The sequence below is a fragment of the Haliotis rufescens genome, unplaced genomic scaffold (genome assembly GCF_023055435.1).
Source record: "Haliotis rufescens isolate VD_foot unplaced genomic scaffold, xgHalRufe1.0.p SCAF_6, whole genome shotgun sequence".
NCBI classification, from domain to species: domain Eukaryota; kingdom Metazoa; phylum Mollusca; class Gastropoda; order Lepetellida; family Haliotidae; genus Haliotis; species Haliotis rufescens.
In genome coordinates, this window is record NW_025964334.1 from 39,868,139 (window position 1) to 39,887,084 (window position 18,946).

An 18,946-nucleotide genomic window follows, 5' to 3' on the forward strand; every position below is an offset into this window, starting at 1 on the left:
TTTTCAAGTTATAGGTCACACAAATGTTGAAGTAAAAAAATATTCAAAAGTTGAAAAAATTCATCATGTTCATATAGAAAATACACATATCAAAATTAAACTTTGCACTGCCCCTCTTCTATTAGTATGGAAACTGTTCCCCAAATTTCAAATGTATCCATAAAGTAGTTTTCAAGTTATTGGTCACACAAATGTTTAAGAAAAAAAACTGTAAGTAAAAAAACAAAAATAGCTATATTTTTTCAGAAAATCCAAATATTGAAATCAATCTTTGCACTGCACCTCTCCTAAAGGTATATAGTGTTCACCAAATTTCTCCTCAGAAGGATGAACGGATGGAAGGACAGACAGATGGAACTGCTGCTGACTGGTGCCCTGCTACAGAGCGAGTGCTACTACTCCAGGGAAATGTGTACATACGGTGTAACTGCTGCTGACTGGTGCCCTGCTACAGAGCGAGTGCTACTACTCCGGGGAAATGTGTACATACGGTGTAACTGCTGCTGACTGGTGCCCTGCTACAGAGCGAGTGCTACTACTCCGGGGAAATGTGTACATACGGTGTAACTGCTGCTGACTGGTGCCCTGCTACAGAGCGAGTGCTACTACTCCGGGGAAATGTATACATATGGTGTAACTGCTGCTGACTGGTGCCCTGCTACAGAGCGAGTGCTACTACTCCGGGGAAATGTGTACATACAGTGTAACTGCTGCTGACTGGTGCCCTGCTACAGAGCGAGTGCTACTACTCCGGGGAAATGTATACATACGGTGTAACTGCTGCTGACTGGTGCCCTGCTACAGAGCGAGTGCTACTACTCCGGGGAAATGTGTACATACAGTGTAACTGCTGCTGACTGGTGCCCTGCTACAGAGCGAGTGCTACTACTCCGGGGAAATGTGTACATACAGTGTAACTGCTGCTGACTGGTGCCCTGCTACAGAGCGAGTGCTACTACTCCGGGGAAATGTGTACATACGGTGTAACTGCTGCTGACTGGTGCCCTGCTACAGAGCGAGTGCTACTACTCCGGGGAAATGTGTACATACGGTGTAACTGCTGCTGACTGGTGCCCTGCTACAGAGCGAGTGCTACTACTCCGGGGAAATGTGTACATACAGTGTAACTGCTGCTGACTGGTGCCCTGCTACAGAGCGAGTGCTACTACTCCGGGGAAATGTGTACATACGGTGTAACTGCTGCTGACTGGTGCCCTGCATGAGAGTGCCCCCTGGTGAGAGTTCACTGAGTATGCTCATCGCCTGGCCCCCGGGGAGTACCTGCAGTACACAAAGTAGAGATGTAACATCAGCTAGCTGTCGGTCTTTACTTGTTGTTTAACATCACATTTAGGAATATTCCAGTTGTATGACGGCAGCCTGTACATATCAAGCTTTGACTGACATTATTAACACCGATCCACTCTATCAGGTGTCAATGCACGCCCAACCAGGTAAGCTATGTCTGCCAGTCTGCAGGTCTGCAGGTCTGCAGGTCTGCAGGTCTACAGGACTAGTTTGCCTGCAGTGTAGGTACTGGCAGTGACACCATGGTAGTGGGCGGGATGGATAATACACATCACACAGACAAGAAAGCCACACTGACATTCTTCAAATGATCCAACAGCTAGTTACAAGACCATTCATCAAGGTTGAAGGACAAAGTCTGGTATCTATCCCATTTCATCGCACATTATATTATCAAATAGGAATCAATAGGAGTCATATATAAGAAATAAACACTGAAGTGCTGCACCACAACCATGACAACACTCCACAAGTTAGATATGACAGTGAAATGCTGAAGGAAAGCCTGCTGGTGGGTGACTCCAACAGTAGATGAGATGGGCCAACGAGAGCGACTGACTACTGGCCCTGGTGAAATCATCACCTGAGTGAGCTGGGGGTTCCAGTGCTGGATCTCCTCCCCAACAGCATGTAGCGCCTGCATCACATTCTCACTGGTGGTGTACTTAGCAGCCATGACAGGAGTGGGGCCGTGCAGGTAGCGCTCCATTTTCCCCAGTCTCAGGTTCACATGGTTTGTTATCAAGTCATTCTGCAGGTCTGAGTACTCAAGCTTCTCCTGGAGTTTCCGCTGCAAAAAGGAAGAGATGTTAGATGGTGTTGCCGGGTGATGGTGTGACTGACAAATGGTGTTGCCGGATGATGGCGTGACGAAAAGACGGTGTTGCCGGGTGATGGTGTGACGAAAACGGTGTTGCCAGGTGATGGGGTGACGAAAACACGGTGTTGCCGGGTGATGCTGTGATGAAAAGACGGTGTTGCCGGGTGATGGTGTGACTGACAAATGGTGTTGCCGGGTGATGGTGTGACAAAAAGACGGTATTGCCGGGTGATGGTGTGACTGTCAAATGGTGTTGCCGGGTGATGGTGTGACAAAAAGACGGTGTTGCCGGGTGATGGTGTGAGTGACAGATGGTGTGACTGACAAATGGTGTTGCCGGGTGATGGTGTGACAAAAAGACGGTGTTGCCGGGTGATGGTGTGACGAAGAGACGGTGTTGCCGGGTGATGGTGTGAGTGACAGATGGTGTGACTGACAAATGGTGTTGCTTGGTGATGGGGTGACTGACAGATGGTGCTGCTGGGTGATGGGGTGACTGACAAATGGTGTTGCCGGGTGATGGTTTGACTGACAGATGGTGTTGCCAGGTGATGGTGTGACTGACAAATGGTGTTGCCGGGTGATGGGTTGACTGACAGATGGTGATGTTGGGTGATGGTGTGACTGACAGACGGTGTTGCTGGGTGATTTGGTGACTGACAGATGGTGTTGCCGGGTGATGGTGTGACTGACAGATGGTGTGACTGACAGAGTGTGTTGCTGGGTGATGGTGCTGCCGGGTGATGGTGTGACTGAGAGATTGTGTTGTCAGATGATTGGGTGACTGACAGATGGTGTTGCCGGGTGATGGTGTGACTGACAGATAGTGCTGCTTGGTGATGGTTTGACTGAGAGACGGTGTTGCCGGGTGATTAGGTGACTGACAGATGGTGTTGCCGGGTGATGGTGTGACTGACAGATGGTGCTGCTGGGTGATGGTGTGACTGACAGATGGTGATGTTGGGTGATGGTGTGACTGACAGATGGTGTTGCCGGGTGATGGTGTGACTGACAGATGGTGCTGCTGGGTGATGGGGTGACTGACAGATGGTGTGACTGACAGATGGTGTTGCCGGGTGATGGTGTGACTGACAGATGGTGATGTTGGGTGATGGTGTGACTGACAGATGGTGCTGCTGGATGATGGTGTGACTTTCAGACGGTGTTGCCGGGTGATGGTGTTGCTGGGTGATGGTGTGACTGACAGATGGTGTTGCTGGGTGATGGGGTGACTGACAGATGGTGCTGCCGGGTGATGGTGTGACTGACAGATGGTGGGCTATACACATTGTACACACAACCTCAGAGGGACCAGGCAGCCACAAGGCTATTCAACTACCACAAAAACTATTATGACAATGTTTACACTTACATTATGACTTTGAACACATGATATCCAAATCACACAGTAAATAGTGCAATAGTCACTAGTCAACTACATTTCAAGTAATATTCCATACCTTCTTATTGACAGGTTCTCCTGAAGAATCTTTACTGGTAGAAGGTGTGGCTGCCTCTGGACCAGCAGAGCCGCCGTTCTGAACACTGCATTCCCCATTACTGGTCTTTGTGGAATCATCCAGGGAGATGCTGCTGGTACTGACTTCACATGCCCGTAAAACCATCGTGGAGTGATGGTTGAAGCGTCGGATCATGGACAAGTTAGTGACATTATTGCTCTTTCGACTATCCTCAATCATTCCTCGATAACCCTTTTCAATTAAAAGCCAAAACAATGTCAACATAAATCTTAAACATACACAGGCTTCATTTAAAAACATGAACACAGCATGATGACTGCTAGTGAATGTTAAAGAAATGGGCCCTGGAAACTGAGGAAGCTTGAACAGTGACTTGTATCACATGATAAGAAGTTCAGCAGTTCCTTTCCATAAAGACTTAAAACACAGAAAACCTTTGTCAACATTAGCATATGGAAGAAGTCCTGGGGACCTTTGATTATGACAAGATATCTGTGTTTTGAGAAAAACGAAGAGTTGATATCAGGCCATCATCCATGGTTATGAAGATGGTACAGAGCTGGATTCTCAAGAAAGATACATCAATGGGCTTAAACTAATTAGATTTTAGTACAGGAAACAGTGAGTGAGTATGGTCATTATGCCACTTTCAGCCCAATATTTGCCCATTAGCACCACAGAGGACAGCAGAATGGCTTCAAACATTGCACCAAAGAAGGGAATTTAACCCGGGTCATGCATAACCACTAAACTACCCCACCACCCCTTTGAGTGAGTTGGGTTTAACACCGCTTTTAACAGTATTCCAGTAATATCGTGGCGTGTCAGCTTAAAAAGTTTACCACTTCAGTGAAACCCATGAGCATGGGTATGGTGCTGACAGACCTAGAAACATAATCAGGGCGAAACCGGGATTCGAACCCACAATCATAGGTTTCTGGCATGCCTAAGGGACGTAACTCTGAACAGTGAATTGTGGTGCCCCCCCCCCCCCCCCCCTCCACCCCGTTTGAACACTCACGGAAGATGTTGCTGCATCCTTAATACAACAGAAGTTCACATAATTCCATAAGCAACATCTGAGCAATATTAATTATGTGAGTGATCTGGCAGCTAGTGATGTAGCCTGATCACTGCGCCTGACAGTTGCATACCTACCTCCTCTATGGCCGTGTCTCTGATCCGGGACAGATCAATGAGTGGGTCCGATACATTGCGGCTAATCTCCTCCTTCATGTCTGAAACATCAGGTGGTTTAGCTTTACTTTGTGACAGAAGTTAAACTGGTACTGGAAGAAGCTCTTTCTTAATTGCCATCAAGAACATTAACAAATAGCGCATTGGTCACTGAATGTTATGTGTAGTAAAATGTTCAGTCACAAAGTTAGACAATGTGGCGGTTATCATGGTTACGAGGGGTTTAATTGCTCACACATCATTTGTCTGCATAATGTGGTCTGCATGATGCTAGAGGACAGTTATGTATCAGTGTTATGTTCTTCTCACACAGAAAAGCATGTCCTGGTAACAAACATCCATAAATAACATCACCCTGAGTGAGTGAGTGAGTGAGTGAGTGAGTGAGTGAGTGAGTGAGTGGGTGGGTGGGTGGGTGGGTGGGTGTTAGGGTGGGTGAGTGAGTGAGTGAGTGAGTGAGTGAGTGAGTGGGGTTTAATTTAATGCCTGTTTTAACAGTTTCCACTAAAATCACACATGCCAACTTGATGTGGGAGGAAAGCCCGAAGTGATGCAGGTTTCAGATGTTTACCACTTTGGTGAAACCAATAAGCACGGGTATGGTGCTGACAAACCTAGAAACACAATTGTGGTGATCCGGGAATCGACCCACAATCACTGGTTTCTGACATGCCCAAGAGGTGCAACTCTGCACAGTGAATTGCGCCGCCTTAGACGACTGGGCTTGGACGACTTCTGATACTTTTGCCTAAAACTTGGAACCTACAACCTCACATATCAAGTTTAGTATTGTAACCCACTGTTTCCCTCTGAGCCACCAGGGCAGGTGATCAAAGGTTGTTCAATCTTACATTACTTCAGTTGTCTGCATGCTGCACATGGTCTTTCTCTCGCCCGCTGTCATCAAATCCATTTTATAACGCAACTACTGCCCCTGTGTATTTCCTTCACTTGTGGATTTACATTTTCAAAAAAAAACTTTTTTTAGCTAAAACTTCGACCATGACAAAATTATAGGCGTTAGCGTAGATATTGAGTGAAGTGGCATTGGTTGAGTCCAATGTTTTGTGTGGGTTTGTCAATCTGAGTTGTGAAAACAAAGTTTAGCAGTGTATATGCTGAAACATTGGTTATTCACACCAATATGCTTGACTCAAACATATATGTAAGGCACTGGAAGTGTGCAGCATCAATTGGGCATCTCTAAAGAAAACCAAGCAATCTCTGCAATGATTAGTTCTACCCATCTCTCCATGCCGCTCATTGTGACACAAACAATGTGACACCACAGTCGGATATAGCAAATTTTCAGCACTTTGCTGCCCCCAAAACTTGAAATACACTCTCTCAGTCAATTTCTATCATTTGCTCTTGCCAACATCTATTGCCAAACACGCTTTGAGTGAGTGAGTGAGTGAGTTTCGTCTTACGCAACTTTTAGCAATATTCCAGCAATGTCATGGCAGGGGACACCAGAAATAGGCTTCACACATTGTACCCATGTTGAGATTCAAACCCAGGTCTTTGGCTTGACAAGCGAACGCCTTAACCACTAGGGTACCTTACTGGCCCTCAAACACAATTTGAATACACAGTACCCAAAACTATGCAGTTAGTAAGCCAAAGCTTCCGAGGTGATGCAGCCATAAAGTCAGCTGTTTCAATTAGAGGTGGTAATTGTGATTTGAAATCTCTGATTGACCAACCAGAGACAAGTATTTTTCCAACTGATGGAGGAATGGATAACTACAACTCCACGCTTACCTTCATCATCATTCTTGGCACATTCAGAGAACAGGTCCTTCGTGCCAGTGTGCGTACGATCTCGGTGGAAGTAGTGCGACTGGAAAAACCTGGTCCAGAACTCACTTTCAGTCATCCTGTGGGGCACATACTCAGCATGCTTCCTCTTCACTGGAACAAGAATACCTCACTACTCAGACAATCATTCAATTCACTGTTTCAGCTGATAGGAGAGGCACAAGGTGACTGGCAGCCCATCAACTGCACAGACAGTCCCCATGGAGGGACTCTAACCCAGCATACCACTAAGCATACCACTGAACAACCATAAAGATAATTTAATTATGCAATTTTTAGCAATATTGCAATCCTATGGTGAGGGACGGCTTTACGGTGAGGTGAGGTGAGGTGAGGTGAGTAGAGGTGGATAAGTAAATAGTAAGGATAAGTCCTACTTACAATATCGATTAAACAAAACAATGCACCGCCATTAAAAATCATAATTGAAATTCGGAGCAGCATGTCTTTGCATCATACTTTCTGTATCATAGGGAAACACTCTCAGGAGCTATAGTGACTTAGTCAAATGCTTTTCCTATTGCAATCTTCATTGGTCAGATCATATATATTCATCCAATCAATTGCATTGATTTGTGGTTATGCTTCGTCTGCCAATTTTGTTTATCTGACTTATTGACTTTTGCCATTGACTTATTACATTTCTTGGGTCCAAGTCATTGACCTAAACACAGGTTTATGTGTCAACATCACTGGTATCCTCTGATCTTGAGCTGACCAGTCCATGTTTTATCCCCTTAATGCCAAATGATAGGCAGGGTAACAACAAGTACCATCTTTTAACGACTTTGGTATGACACAACCGGGAATTCGAACCACTGACCTTCCACTCTCCGGGCAGATGCTCCTTCATAGAGAGAGTGAGTGATGCAAAGCCAGCAGTACCACATTATATCACAGCCAATCAACTTATATTACTACGAAGTTAGTAAAATTTAAATATTTTATACATTTGGATACTTATCCTTCATTACAACATTTATGATTTTACTGCTGTTCTTGACTAGGAAGACTGAGCTGCAGAAAGGTCCTTGCTACAGTGGGTGAGTGAGTATGGTTTTACACCACTTTTAGCAATATTCCAGCAATATGGGGGTCCTTGCTACAGTGGGTGAGTGAGTATGGTTTTACACCACTTTTAGCAATATTCCAGCAATATGGGGGTCCTTGCTACAGTGGGTGAGTGAGTATGGTTTTACGCCACTTTGAGCAATATTCCAGCAATATGGGGGTCCTTGCTACAGTGGGTGAGTGAGTATAGTTTTACGCCACTTTTAGCAATATTCCAGCAATATGGGGGTCCTTGCTACAGTGGGTGAGTGAGTATGGTTTTACGCCACTTTTAGCAATATTCCAGCAATATGGGGGTCCTTGCTACAGTGGGTGAGTGAGTATGGTTTTACGCCACTTTTAGCAATATTCCAGCAATATGGGGGTCCTTGCTACAGTGGGTGAGTGAGTATGGTTTTACACCACTTTTAGCAATATTCCAGCAATATGGGGGTCCTTGCTACAGTGGGTGAGTGAGTATGGTTTTACGCCACTTTTAGCAATATTCCAGCAATATGGGGGTCCTTGCTACTGTGGGTGAGTGAGTATGGTTTTACGCCACTTTTAGCAATATTCCAGCAATATGGGGTCCTTGCTACAGTGGGTGAGTGAGTATGGTTTTACGCCACTTTTAGCAATATTCCAGCAATATGGGGGTCCTTGCTACAGTGGGTGAGTGAGTATGGTTTTACGCCACTTTTAGCAATATTCCAGCAATATGGGGGTCCTTGCTACAGAAGTTGTTGTACCAACCAGTTGAGTGGCATATGCCCTCCCACAGCTACTACGTGACTGGAAGTGGTGAAGTGTATTGGACATCTGACACTACGCAGGGAGGTAGCAAAACGATGGGGAAGCACTTTAAACGCTGTAATGGAGGATAAGTTTCCAAATATAAAACATGTTTAGATTTTACTAAATTTGTTATATTATCCTGTATTACTACCTTAATGCATTTTTATCAGACAGAACGGAGGGGGCAAACCTTCAGATGGAATTTCAGAACAGACCCTCCAACCAGTCTGGGTAACCTGACAGCATCCTGAGCGGAAAACACCGGAAAACACAGACCTTCCTGTCCGATAGAGCCACACAAGGCAGAGTAGGAGGTGTGAAATCCAGTCATGCAAAAAGGAAAAGTAGCATGGGCCAAGTTCTAAATTCCAATTCAAGCAGCTGGAATAAACAGAATTATGAAACATTCTAGTCTGGGGTATTTTCTACCAGGGAGGTTGCAGGGTCAGTTCCGCGGTGGGAAAGACCACCTGCTGTGCGCCACCACCAGGGAAGGGAAACTAGGCACACCTTGCACATCGTCAAGAGCGACGGCTTGAATCTCATGGGTTGTTTTTGGCTCTAGGCGGGTCGTAAGCAACAACAACTCCTGCAGCCAGGACCTCTCACAGCTCTGACAGCAGTAAAAGCATTAAGATAGTAATGCAGGATAAGATAAAACAAATTGCAGACAAAATACACGTCCTCGTACAGTATTTCAATAATTAGGCCAAGACAAGTTGCCAGTTGACGATTCACTTCAAAGACATGACTGTTTCTTCCTTTCAAAATCCCACTCTCCATGAATTGCCTCATATTAAGAAGTCGACTCACCCATGGGATATGTCCTGAAGATAGACTCGATGATATCAGCATTGAGGTTGTACTTGAGACCATTGCAGCCGTCCGTTTGAGGCTTGATATCTGCCTGCATTTCATGAAACAACTTTCATCAGTAAAATGTTGTCAGGCTAGCTCAGGCTAGGATGTTGACCGTCTTACTTGCCTATAATGAGCCAAACTGGTCTTTCTCAATTATAAAACATTCATGACCAAGCATTAACAAGAAGACTGGTTTAAGCTAACTTACCAAGAACGCAGGAGAAATTCCAACAACTTGCTTAGTCTCTGGCTTGCTTGTATTGTTTGTAAATTTCTACAAATGAGAATAATAGAATGATAGAAATGGTAATCAATGAAGTCAAATACTCACTCCCAACAAACAGGAAGTGAGGCACTAGGGTCCCCATCTCTACCACACATCAACAACTCCCCAGTATCTGCATGAGAGATACATACGTGAGCACGTGATGCCCAGAACTCCTCGGCCGAGATCACCTGACTGACCACCAGGTCCTTGTACAGCTGAAACAACTCCGGATCATCCTGCAGCATTCTGGAAAACAACACTAACAAGTATAACACAGTATTCAGGGGAATAAGACAAATGCCACAGTTACAATCTAAATGGTCAAGATACAGAAGACAAAAAACAAAATGTGATCTCGGTTGATGTCATTACCGTATTTTCTTGAGTATAATGTGCACCCCACGTCTAGCGGATTCAGTATTTTGGAGAAAAAAAATGATCGAACATTATGCACAGAAAGAAATTACACCGTACCCCTTCAGCGAATTCTGGTAAACGAACGGTCGATAAGAACCTAGGTCAGTACAAATTTGAGATAAATCACCAGACCTAGTAAACTCCTAGACATTTTTTTATATTTGTATACTTATCCTGCATTACTCCTTAATGCATATTATTTGTTTGTTCTTGACAGAGAAAAGAGCTGTGTGAGAGGTCTTTGCTTGAAGAAGTTGTTCCAACCAGCTGAGAGGGCAACCCTATCACGTAGCTCCCACGTGACCAAAGGAAGTGACATCACGGATCCTCACATTATTCTGGAGTCCAAAACATCGGAAGGCATCGTAGGGAGGTAGATCTGCAATGGGTGGGTCCCTTTAGATGCAGTAATGCAGGATAAGTATACAAATATAAAAAATATCTAGGATTTTACTAGATTTTTAACTTATCCTGCATTACTCCTTAATGCATCTTTATTGGACGGAATCGGTGGAGGGCATACCTTAAGATGTGGGCTTTCATCTTTTATTTCCAGACTAGCGAGCCTTGGCTATGTGGTCGGCATCGGGTGACCCCTCCATGTACGGGAACCTTCAATTCCCTCAGCTGGTCCTCAGCTGTGTGGTCGGCATCAGGTGACCACTCCATGTATGGGAAAAACTCTGTTTCCCTCAGCCTGTCTTCGGCTGAATGGCCAGCCTTCCCTTACATTACATGGAAAGGAAGAGTCAGGTATGTGTTGTGTCCTGGTACTATGCAGCCTGACAGTAACTGTCGGTTAGGTCGAGACTGGAGCACCGAGCCGTATGCAAGTGGGGCATGAACCTTCTAGTCCAGGGCATACGCCTGGGGAGGTTGAAAGGCCGGCTCTGGACTTGGAGGCAAGGTCAGTGACGTGTAGTAGTGGTGACCTGTTGGGCCACTACTAAGGGACTATTGCACATCCTCCAATGCGACATCTCGCAGGTAGTGACTGGCAAAGACTGTGTTGGATTGCCAGAAACACCCCTTCATGATGGCGTGTAGAGAGAGACGTGGGAGACAGCGTGAGTGGCGGGTCGTCTATAAGCGCCAGGTTGTACCCATGTCGGATGATGTTGGTGACATACGGGTCCCCCAGGATCTCCCAATTCTGCCAGAAGCGACTCAGTCTCCCACCTAGTTGGGTGTCGACAACTTGAGCAGCTGGGGGAGGGAGGTCCCAGTCGAGCCTGTCTGGCGGGACTGGTATGTGCCCGAGGACTTTCCTTTCCCCTTGCCTCTGCCCCGAGAGGTTGAGGTGGAGCCCAGCCCCCGAGTCTGGAGGGTGTTGCGTCGTGGCTGGTAGGAGCCAGACTGGGACACCTTAGCTGTGACACCCTGGCTAGGGCCTTGAGAGCTGTCTCATCACGGTTGAAGGCTGAGACCCGGGAGTGTGTCTTGGATATCTGTCCATTAAAGAGGTCAGAGCCGGACCAAGGTTGACGCTTAATACTCTGGGTCCCAGTTCGACAAGGCAAGGTACCCAAGGCGTCTGGTGGTAGTGAGCTTGATCAGAGCAGCGCACATATGACAGCGCATCTGTTCCACTTGTTGTTGGAGGTAGGATACAACCGTTGTTAGGTGGTCAATCCAAAAGGGGTTATCCTCCGATAAGTCCTGCACTATGGCTCTGGAGGACAACGCCATCAGTGAGAGAGGTTTGAGCGTGTGGCGAGTCTTGGTTTCCACGTAGGCGAGTTTGTTGTTTGAAACTCGGACTGAGGTGGAGCGGTTTGGCTGTCTTGTTATCGACCTTAAGGCCGGGCGAGGGAGCGATTGCCTCCAGTCAGTCTGCGACTTGGTCTAAACCCAGGTTGGACTTACCGTCCAAGGGATGAAGGCAACCCCCGAGGAGTCGGACTGATAGCCACTGGAGCATCTGCAAACCGGGGAGCAGCTCCTTGATATATGATCCTGATGATAAGATCTGCTGTCACTCCGACGTGAAGACATACTTGGGGAAGCCTAGTCCATGGAGTGACGAGAGGTAGATGATGTCTGTGTGGTCGGCTGCCGAGGTGGAGGCAGAGGCGCCGGCATCTGTATAGGCACTGGAGGATATATAGGTGTCGTCTGAAAGAGCACATGAAGAGGAGGCGCTAGTAGAAGCGTCGACGGCTGTCTGGCCTGTAAGTACTGAATGTATTGATGGAGAGAGGCGTCTATCATGGGCATCTGTGCCGTAGGCGGGGGCGCCTGTGGGAGACCGAGCATCTGTCAAGAGGATAGTATAGGCGCCGTCTGGTAAGTGAGTGCCACACCAGGCCTCAAGGTGGCCGCCGCCATAAAAACAGACGCTGTAGTTGTCGTCAGAGTGCTCTGGGTGGAGACAGAGACCGTGGGGTCCAACATCAAGGTAGTAGTTGAAGTCGGGGGGGGGGGGGGGGGTAGTCATCCGAGATGGCCGATCTTGTGGGGGAATTCTCGGAGAGGTCTGACATCCTGCGCCGGTGTTTCCTAGCCTGCTGTGTTCTGAGTTTCTCAGGAACACGGGAGATACTGAGTGAATGCTGTGGGTGAAAGCAGTAAACAGTCTTTACATCCTTGACCCTGGAGGCATTGAGATGTAAAATTGAGGCACAGGGGGTGGGGATCCCACGCGGACATATTACGCTGGCACTTTGAGCAGGAGGACATGATATCTGCAATGAAGCAGTGTAAAATCACATTGTGTCCCCACCCGATTATGTATGCTATAAATTATTTATCCCACAAATATTACGACAAACGTAAGACAACATACAACAAAACAAACAATGCAAGACACCTGGCATTATGTTTTCTTTTGAGAACATGTCAGTAAGTGTCTAGTAACGTTATGCTACATGTTTATCAAACATAGAATGTACAAAATACAAACCGTAGGCACAACACAAAGACAAAAAACATTAACTCAAAGAGCAAACACGTGAGGGATTGAATCAGCTTATGCTACAGCAAAAACAAAAGACAACAGTAATGTGAGGATCCGTGATGTCACTTCCTTTGGTCACGCGGGAGCTGCGTGATAGGGTTGGCCTCTCAGCTGGTTGGAACAACTTCTTCAAGCAAAGACCTCTCACACAGCTCTTTTCTCTGTCAAGAACAAGCAAGTAATATGCATTAAGGAGTAAAGCAGGATAAGTAAATAAATAAATTATTTACCGTTTGAATTGTATTTTTTGTTCTGCTAGGCATTGTTTTACATCCAGGGACTAAGATTACCTTGTGTATATTCTCATAAACTAAGCCGGAAACAGCAATCAGCTGTACACATGTTTTCTTGGAATCTACCACTGTTTCGGTTAAAACTTACCCAATAATATTACATAATAGGATTTTGATGCAAGGATCGCAAAAAATTGTATTAATATATTCCAACATCTTGTTATTTTAGTTGCAGCTTTTACTAAATATATTCAAAATAATAATAACCCTAAGCGTAGCACTTTGGTGCAGCTGATCGCTATTGCCGGTTATTTTTTTCACATGTAACAATTTGACTAGTCACTGTCGAGGCTCCCGCACATGTGATCGCGAGAACTACATGTTGACATAGAATCTTCAAACTACAACATATATGTCTTTTAATGAGTCAAAGTATGGCATTTATGATATATGTGTTCATTCTCTGTTAATTAAAGTTTGTATCAAGGCGTCAAAGGCAGTAATCTGCCTGTGGTTGCTGTTAATAAGGTTGAGTTGTGCGATCTTCCGATCGCTTCACACAAGATTTTGCCAAAATTAATTAAAACAATATTAAAAGAAATTTAAATAAAATTAATGAAATAAGTGACAAATATAGATAGATAATTACATGATTAATTTGTGTACTTCAGTAAGGATTTGGTGACATGGTATTTCCGGTGTTACGTGCTCATGGTAATGTCTTTGCGTTGGGGAAAAAACCCATCAAAACTCATTATGGTGTGTATAATGCACACCCTCTTCTGCCCAGCTGTGTTTTAGGAAAACAAGAGTGAGTGAGTGAGTGAGTATGGCTTTACGCCGCTTTTAGCAATATTCCAGCAATATCACGGCGGGGGGACACCAGAAATGGGCTTCACACATTGTACCCATGTCGGGAATCGAAAGGAAAACAAGAGTTTGCCACTGATGTGGCTATATCCCCAGCCCCTGTTGCAGAATTTATGACATAATTAAATCTAAACAAACCCTAACCTTTTTTAACCGAGGTGGAACTTGTCATGGAAATTGTAAAAAAAAAGAAGAGTTTTGAACCTAAGTCCATCTTGTTGCCATGGAAACGTAAAAATAAAAATTTCTCAAATTTCTCAATAGCAAAAGGCACCAGTTCAGCATGTACCTGACAAACCTGCAAAGTTTCATGAAAAAATATTGAGCGGTTTATGAGTTATGCTCTGGAAACGAAACGTGACAGACGGACTTAAGGACGGAGCCCATTTCTATAAAAAAAAAAAAATTAAAAAAAGAAAGAAAAGTGTTCAATATACTCAAGAAAATATGCTACATAAAAAAGTATCAGTGTAAAGTTTACATTCAGGGAAGTCAGAATATTGTTTTCAAAAACGTCTATTGGTTATGACACGATAAAGGAAGCTTCTTTAAGTTAAAATCCTCAAAAACAAAATACTAATCATCCTCAAGACTGTGTGTTACATATCGTGATTTCAATGAAATCACACATATCAAACAATAGTTATCATTGTGAATAATTCTAAGAATACCACCTCTATCACATCAGTGCCATAAATTCCTGTTTATGCTGAGAACCACACTATAAATTTTTATAAATTTTCAACAGACGTCCACTACACTGCCAACATATCCATAGTTGTGAGGGAAACCCTATCCCTTGCCAGAGGCGCCACTGCGCATGCGCAAGGCGGGAATCTAGTCACTTCTTTCAACCCATACTCTCATCAACTAGATGCAGATATTTGGGGAGGTGGGAGGGATTAATTCCTGATGTGATAGAGGTGGTATTCTTAGAATTATTCACAATGATAACTATTGTTTGATAATTCTTGTGAATACCTCACCTCTATCACATCAGTGCCAGTATACACCAGAGGGACCGGCGGGTTCTGGTATCTAGCATCCCATAGATATTTGGCTAGTGAAGTGGTAAAACCAAGGATTATATGCCAAAAAAGGTCTTAAACGGATGTGCCTAATAGTCTACTTACAAGACTTAGACGTATATAATTTTCAAGGCGTCATGTGAAGGGTATATGTATATTCCCTTGTGATACTTAGACTTTTTGTGACGTCGCTTCCTGTGATGACGTCATCTGTGACGTCACTTCCGGTGATGACGTCATCTGTGACGTCACTTCCGGTGTCACTATTCTCCCGTATCACTTATGACGTGGTTTACCGTTATGCCCTTTTTGGATAGTGATATTTAACGTATCTTAACGTTTCTCCGGTGTGATGACTCCTATGACGTCACTTCCGGTGGTAATACATTAACCTTTCTATCATGTAGATTACCGTATATCACTTAATCCTTCCATCTCTGATTTCAGTGTTGACATTTGCCCTGTTTTACTAACTCAATAGCGCAGTCCAGTAACAAAGTACAACTTACCCTGAGTTCCTGAGGTACTTCTGAAATCTTCACCCCCCCCCCCCCCCTCTTTTTTCCCTTTCCTGGAAGAGGGAGGGAACAGGTTACTTTATTTGGTAACTATCACCTGGGCGGCCACCAAAGGCCCCAGAGTGTATAGTCCATTTAGATCGGTCTGTATGTCTCGTAAGTAAAAGTTTGAAAAAGTGTTGTGGGACTTCCACTGGCAGCTGGCCACGATTTGTTCGATGGATGCAGTATTCCATGTGGCTAGGCTTGTTGCCAGTGCTCTGATTTCGTGGGGTCTGCAGCTACCCCAAATCGGAGTGGAGATTTGTGCCGTTTTATAGCTATCTGTGATAGCTGTTTTTAGCCATCCCGCTACAGTGCCCTTTGCGATGTCCTTTTCTGACGAGGGCTTGCAAGAGATAAATAGGCGTTTTCTCTGCTTTCTGTGGGGTTGAGTCGCTGTGATAAAATATCTCAAGGCTCTTATGGGGCAAAGCAATCTATCCGGGAAGTCCACACTTTTACTTAAGGCTGGAATTGTGTATTGCCGATGTCCGAGTGGGCCGAAGGTTGACGACTGGTTTTTGGCAATAAATTCAGGGAGCGATCTGAACGACACTGATTTCCATTCTTTGGTATGGGTTACAGTGGAGATGTCAATAGCGTGTAGTTCTGACACGCGAGACGCCGTAGCCATGGCTAAGAGAAAAGCAGTTTTCTTGGAGACTGATAGTAATGTCGCACTACTCATGGGTTCATACGGTGCTTTCATCAATGCCGACAATACTATAGATAGATCCCATTTAGGAAAAGTACGTGGTACTTTTATATCTTCCAGGGCAAAAGACTTCATAAGTCGATTTAGTACTGGATGGGTACCTATAGATAGGTCATCGTGTTGTAATACTGATGACAGGGCTGATCTATATCCTTCGATAGTGCCGTGTCGTAATTTCTTGTCATTTCTGAGATGGAGCAAGAAATCGGCTACTATAGGTATCGTTATATCTCCATGTAACTGTTTTCCTCTTCTCCATTCGACGAACTTGTCCCATCTGTTATTGTATAATGCAGATGAGGTTGATCTCCATGAGCTAGCCACTCTTCGTGCAGCTGATTCAGAGTAACCGGCTGCTTGCATCTTATGCGAGATAACTTCCAAGCGTGAAGATGGAGGTTGTCGAGGCGGCCGTAAAATATGTCCGTCTTTGGTTGTCTCAATAGGTCGGGACGTACTGGGAGTTTCAGAGGTACTTCTATCAGGAGTTGTAGGATTCTCGGAAACCAAGCCCTTTTTGGCCATGCCGGGGCTATGAGGATTATGACACAGTCCGTTTCCTCTATTTTCCTCAGTACTCTGTCTAGGAGAGCCCATGGGGGAAATGCGTAAGCAAACATTCCCTTCCATTCCATGGAGAGCGCATCGACTTTGAGTGCTAGTGGGTCTGGTACCGGGCTGACATAGACTGGTAGTTTGTTGTTGAGACATGTGGCGAATAGATCTATGTTTGGACTGTCCCATACCTGGGTTATCCACTTGAACACCTCGGGATGTAGTGACCATTCTGTGGGTACTATCTTGTTCTTCCGGGATAGGTAATCTGCTAGTATATTTAGCTTGCCCGGAATGTGTCTTACTTCGATCTTGCAACTCACTGAGTCTACCAAGGCATATAAAGGTGTAACCTCCTTCAGTAAAGGCTGAGATCTTGTGCCTCCTTGGTGCTGTATGTAAGCGACCACGGTTGAGTTGTCTGTAGCTATCTTCACTGACGAGTGGTGTAGACGATCTAGCCAAGCTGTTAATGCTAGATATATTGCTCTCATTTCTAGACAGTTGATGTGCAACTCTTTCTCTTGGGAGGACCATTTCCCTTGAATGGTGGCATCGTCCATATGGGCACCCCAACCCTCTCCTGATGCATCTGTGTAGAGTTGATGTAGGGGGGTGGGGTATTTTAGTGGAATACCTGGCATGACATTTTGACGATCTAGCCACCAAAGGAGTTCTGAGATTCGAACTTCTGGGGGTTGGATTAGTGCTTCCAGCTCTAGGTTCTTGGTGGTGTTCATCCAAATCTGCAAGGACCGCAATTGTAGCCTGCCTCTGTAGGTTAGGTCTTGGATAGATGTGAGCGTGCCTAGGCAAGACATCCACCACCTTCTCGACTTGACGGGCTGATCGAGTGCGCTCGTAATCATGTGCTGTACCCTTGCATATCTGTCCTCTGGGGGTGCGACTATGCCTTTGTCGAGAATAAATCTTGCGCCGATGTAGGTGATGGTTTGTGTGGGTACTAGCTCTGATTTTTGAGAGTGAACCAGGAAACCTAAATGTGTGAGAAGTTGGATGAGACACACTGTGTTTAGACTGAGTTGTGATTTGTCCTGATCGACCGATAGGAAATCGTCTATATATCCGTGCAGCCTTATGAGCTTCATATGGGCGAACCCAATGACGGGATTGGTGATCCTGGTGAATAACCATGGGGCGATGGAAATGCCGAATGGTAGTACTCTGAACTGGTATCTCTGACCGTTGACAGCGAATCGTAGGTATCGACGATGGCTTGGATGGATGGGGACGTGAAGATATGCGTCTTGGAGATCTATGCTTATCATCCAATCTGCTTGTCTTAGGGAATTCTTTAACTTCTTTATAGATTCCATCTGAAATGTGGGTGGTTTTTCCAGGTAATCTTTGTTCAGAGTTTTTAGGTCTATTATTAATCTCATCTCTGAAGAATTCTTCTTCGGTACTGGGGAGTAGAATCCGAGGGTGGTGTCTGACTCCTCTAGGATGCTGATAGCTCCTTTTGTGAGTAATTCTTGTATGGCCACTTCTGCTGCGATGAGTTTGGGTCCTGATAGCTGGAATCGGGGTCCGGTAGGATGAATGACTAGTTTTGGTCGTTTTAAGAAGTGAAGTTTGTAGCCTCTTCTTATTACTTCGATTAACCATGAGTCGTCTGTGATGGTCTCCCAGTTGTCTGCGTACTGCGTAAGACGGCCCCCGACAGGCCCTGGAATAGGATGAGATTTGAACTTGGGAAGTCTTGAGTCGATGTTTGTAAGGTTGGCTAGTTCGACTGGATTTGGAATAGACTTGTCCTTGGTCTTCCGTAATGCTAAATCGTTGTCCGTAGGGCAGGCGAAGTCGGTAGGATCTGGATGGGTCTGTAGATTTATGGTGAAGTCATCTCCGGAGGGGGCCCCTACGGGAACTGCCTCTTCCTCTGCCAAGTCCTTTCTGTGAAGTGGGAAAATCAACTTTGGAGCTCTTGTACCTGGGTTGATACGATCTGTTTCTCTGTGTAGAGGCTCGAAAAGAATCCCGGTTGGGC

The 18,946-nt window shown here is 45.2% G+C and overlaps 1 protein-coding gene across 3 annotated transcripts in view; it reads right to left on the reverse strand.

Annotated features, from left to right (window-relative positions):
- Positions 1-18,946, reverse strand: part of LOC124123818 (general transcription factor IIH subunit 1-like) — a 49,956-nt gene that overhangs the window by 11,837 nt on the left and 19,173 nt on the right. For all 3 annotated transcript variants that reach the window (XM_048385645.1, XM_048385643.1, XM_048385644.1), the window contains 8 exons: positions 9,751-9,847; positions 9,542-9,607; positions 9,286-9,379; positions 6,571-6,720; positions 4,768-4,847; positions 3,589-3,840; positions 1,892-2,098; positions 1,191-1,281 (listed from right to left, as the gene is read on the reverse strand). In XM_048385645.1, coding sequence (XP_048241602.1) covers positions 1,191-1,281; positions 1,892-2,098; positions 3,589-3,840; positions 4,768-4,847; positions 6,571-6,720; positions 9,286-9,379; positions 9,542-9,607; positions 9,751-9,847 — 1,037 coding nt within the window. The remainder of the gene's footprint in view (positions 1-1,190; positions 1,282-1,891; positions 2,099-3,588; positions 3,841-4,767; positions 4,848-6,570; positions 6,721-9,285; positions 9,380-9,541; positions 9,608-9,750; positions 9,848-18,946) is intronic.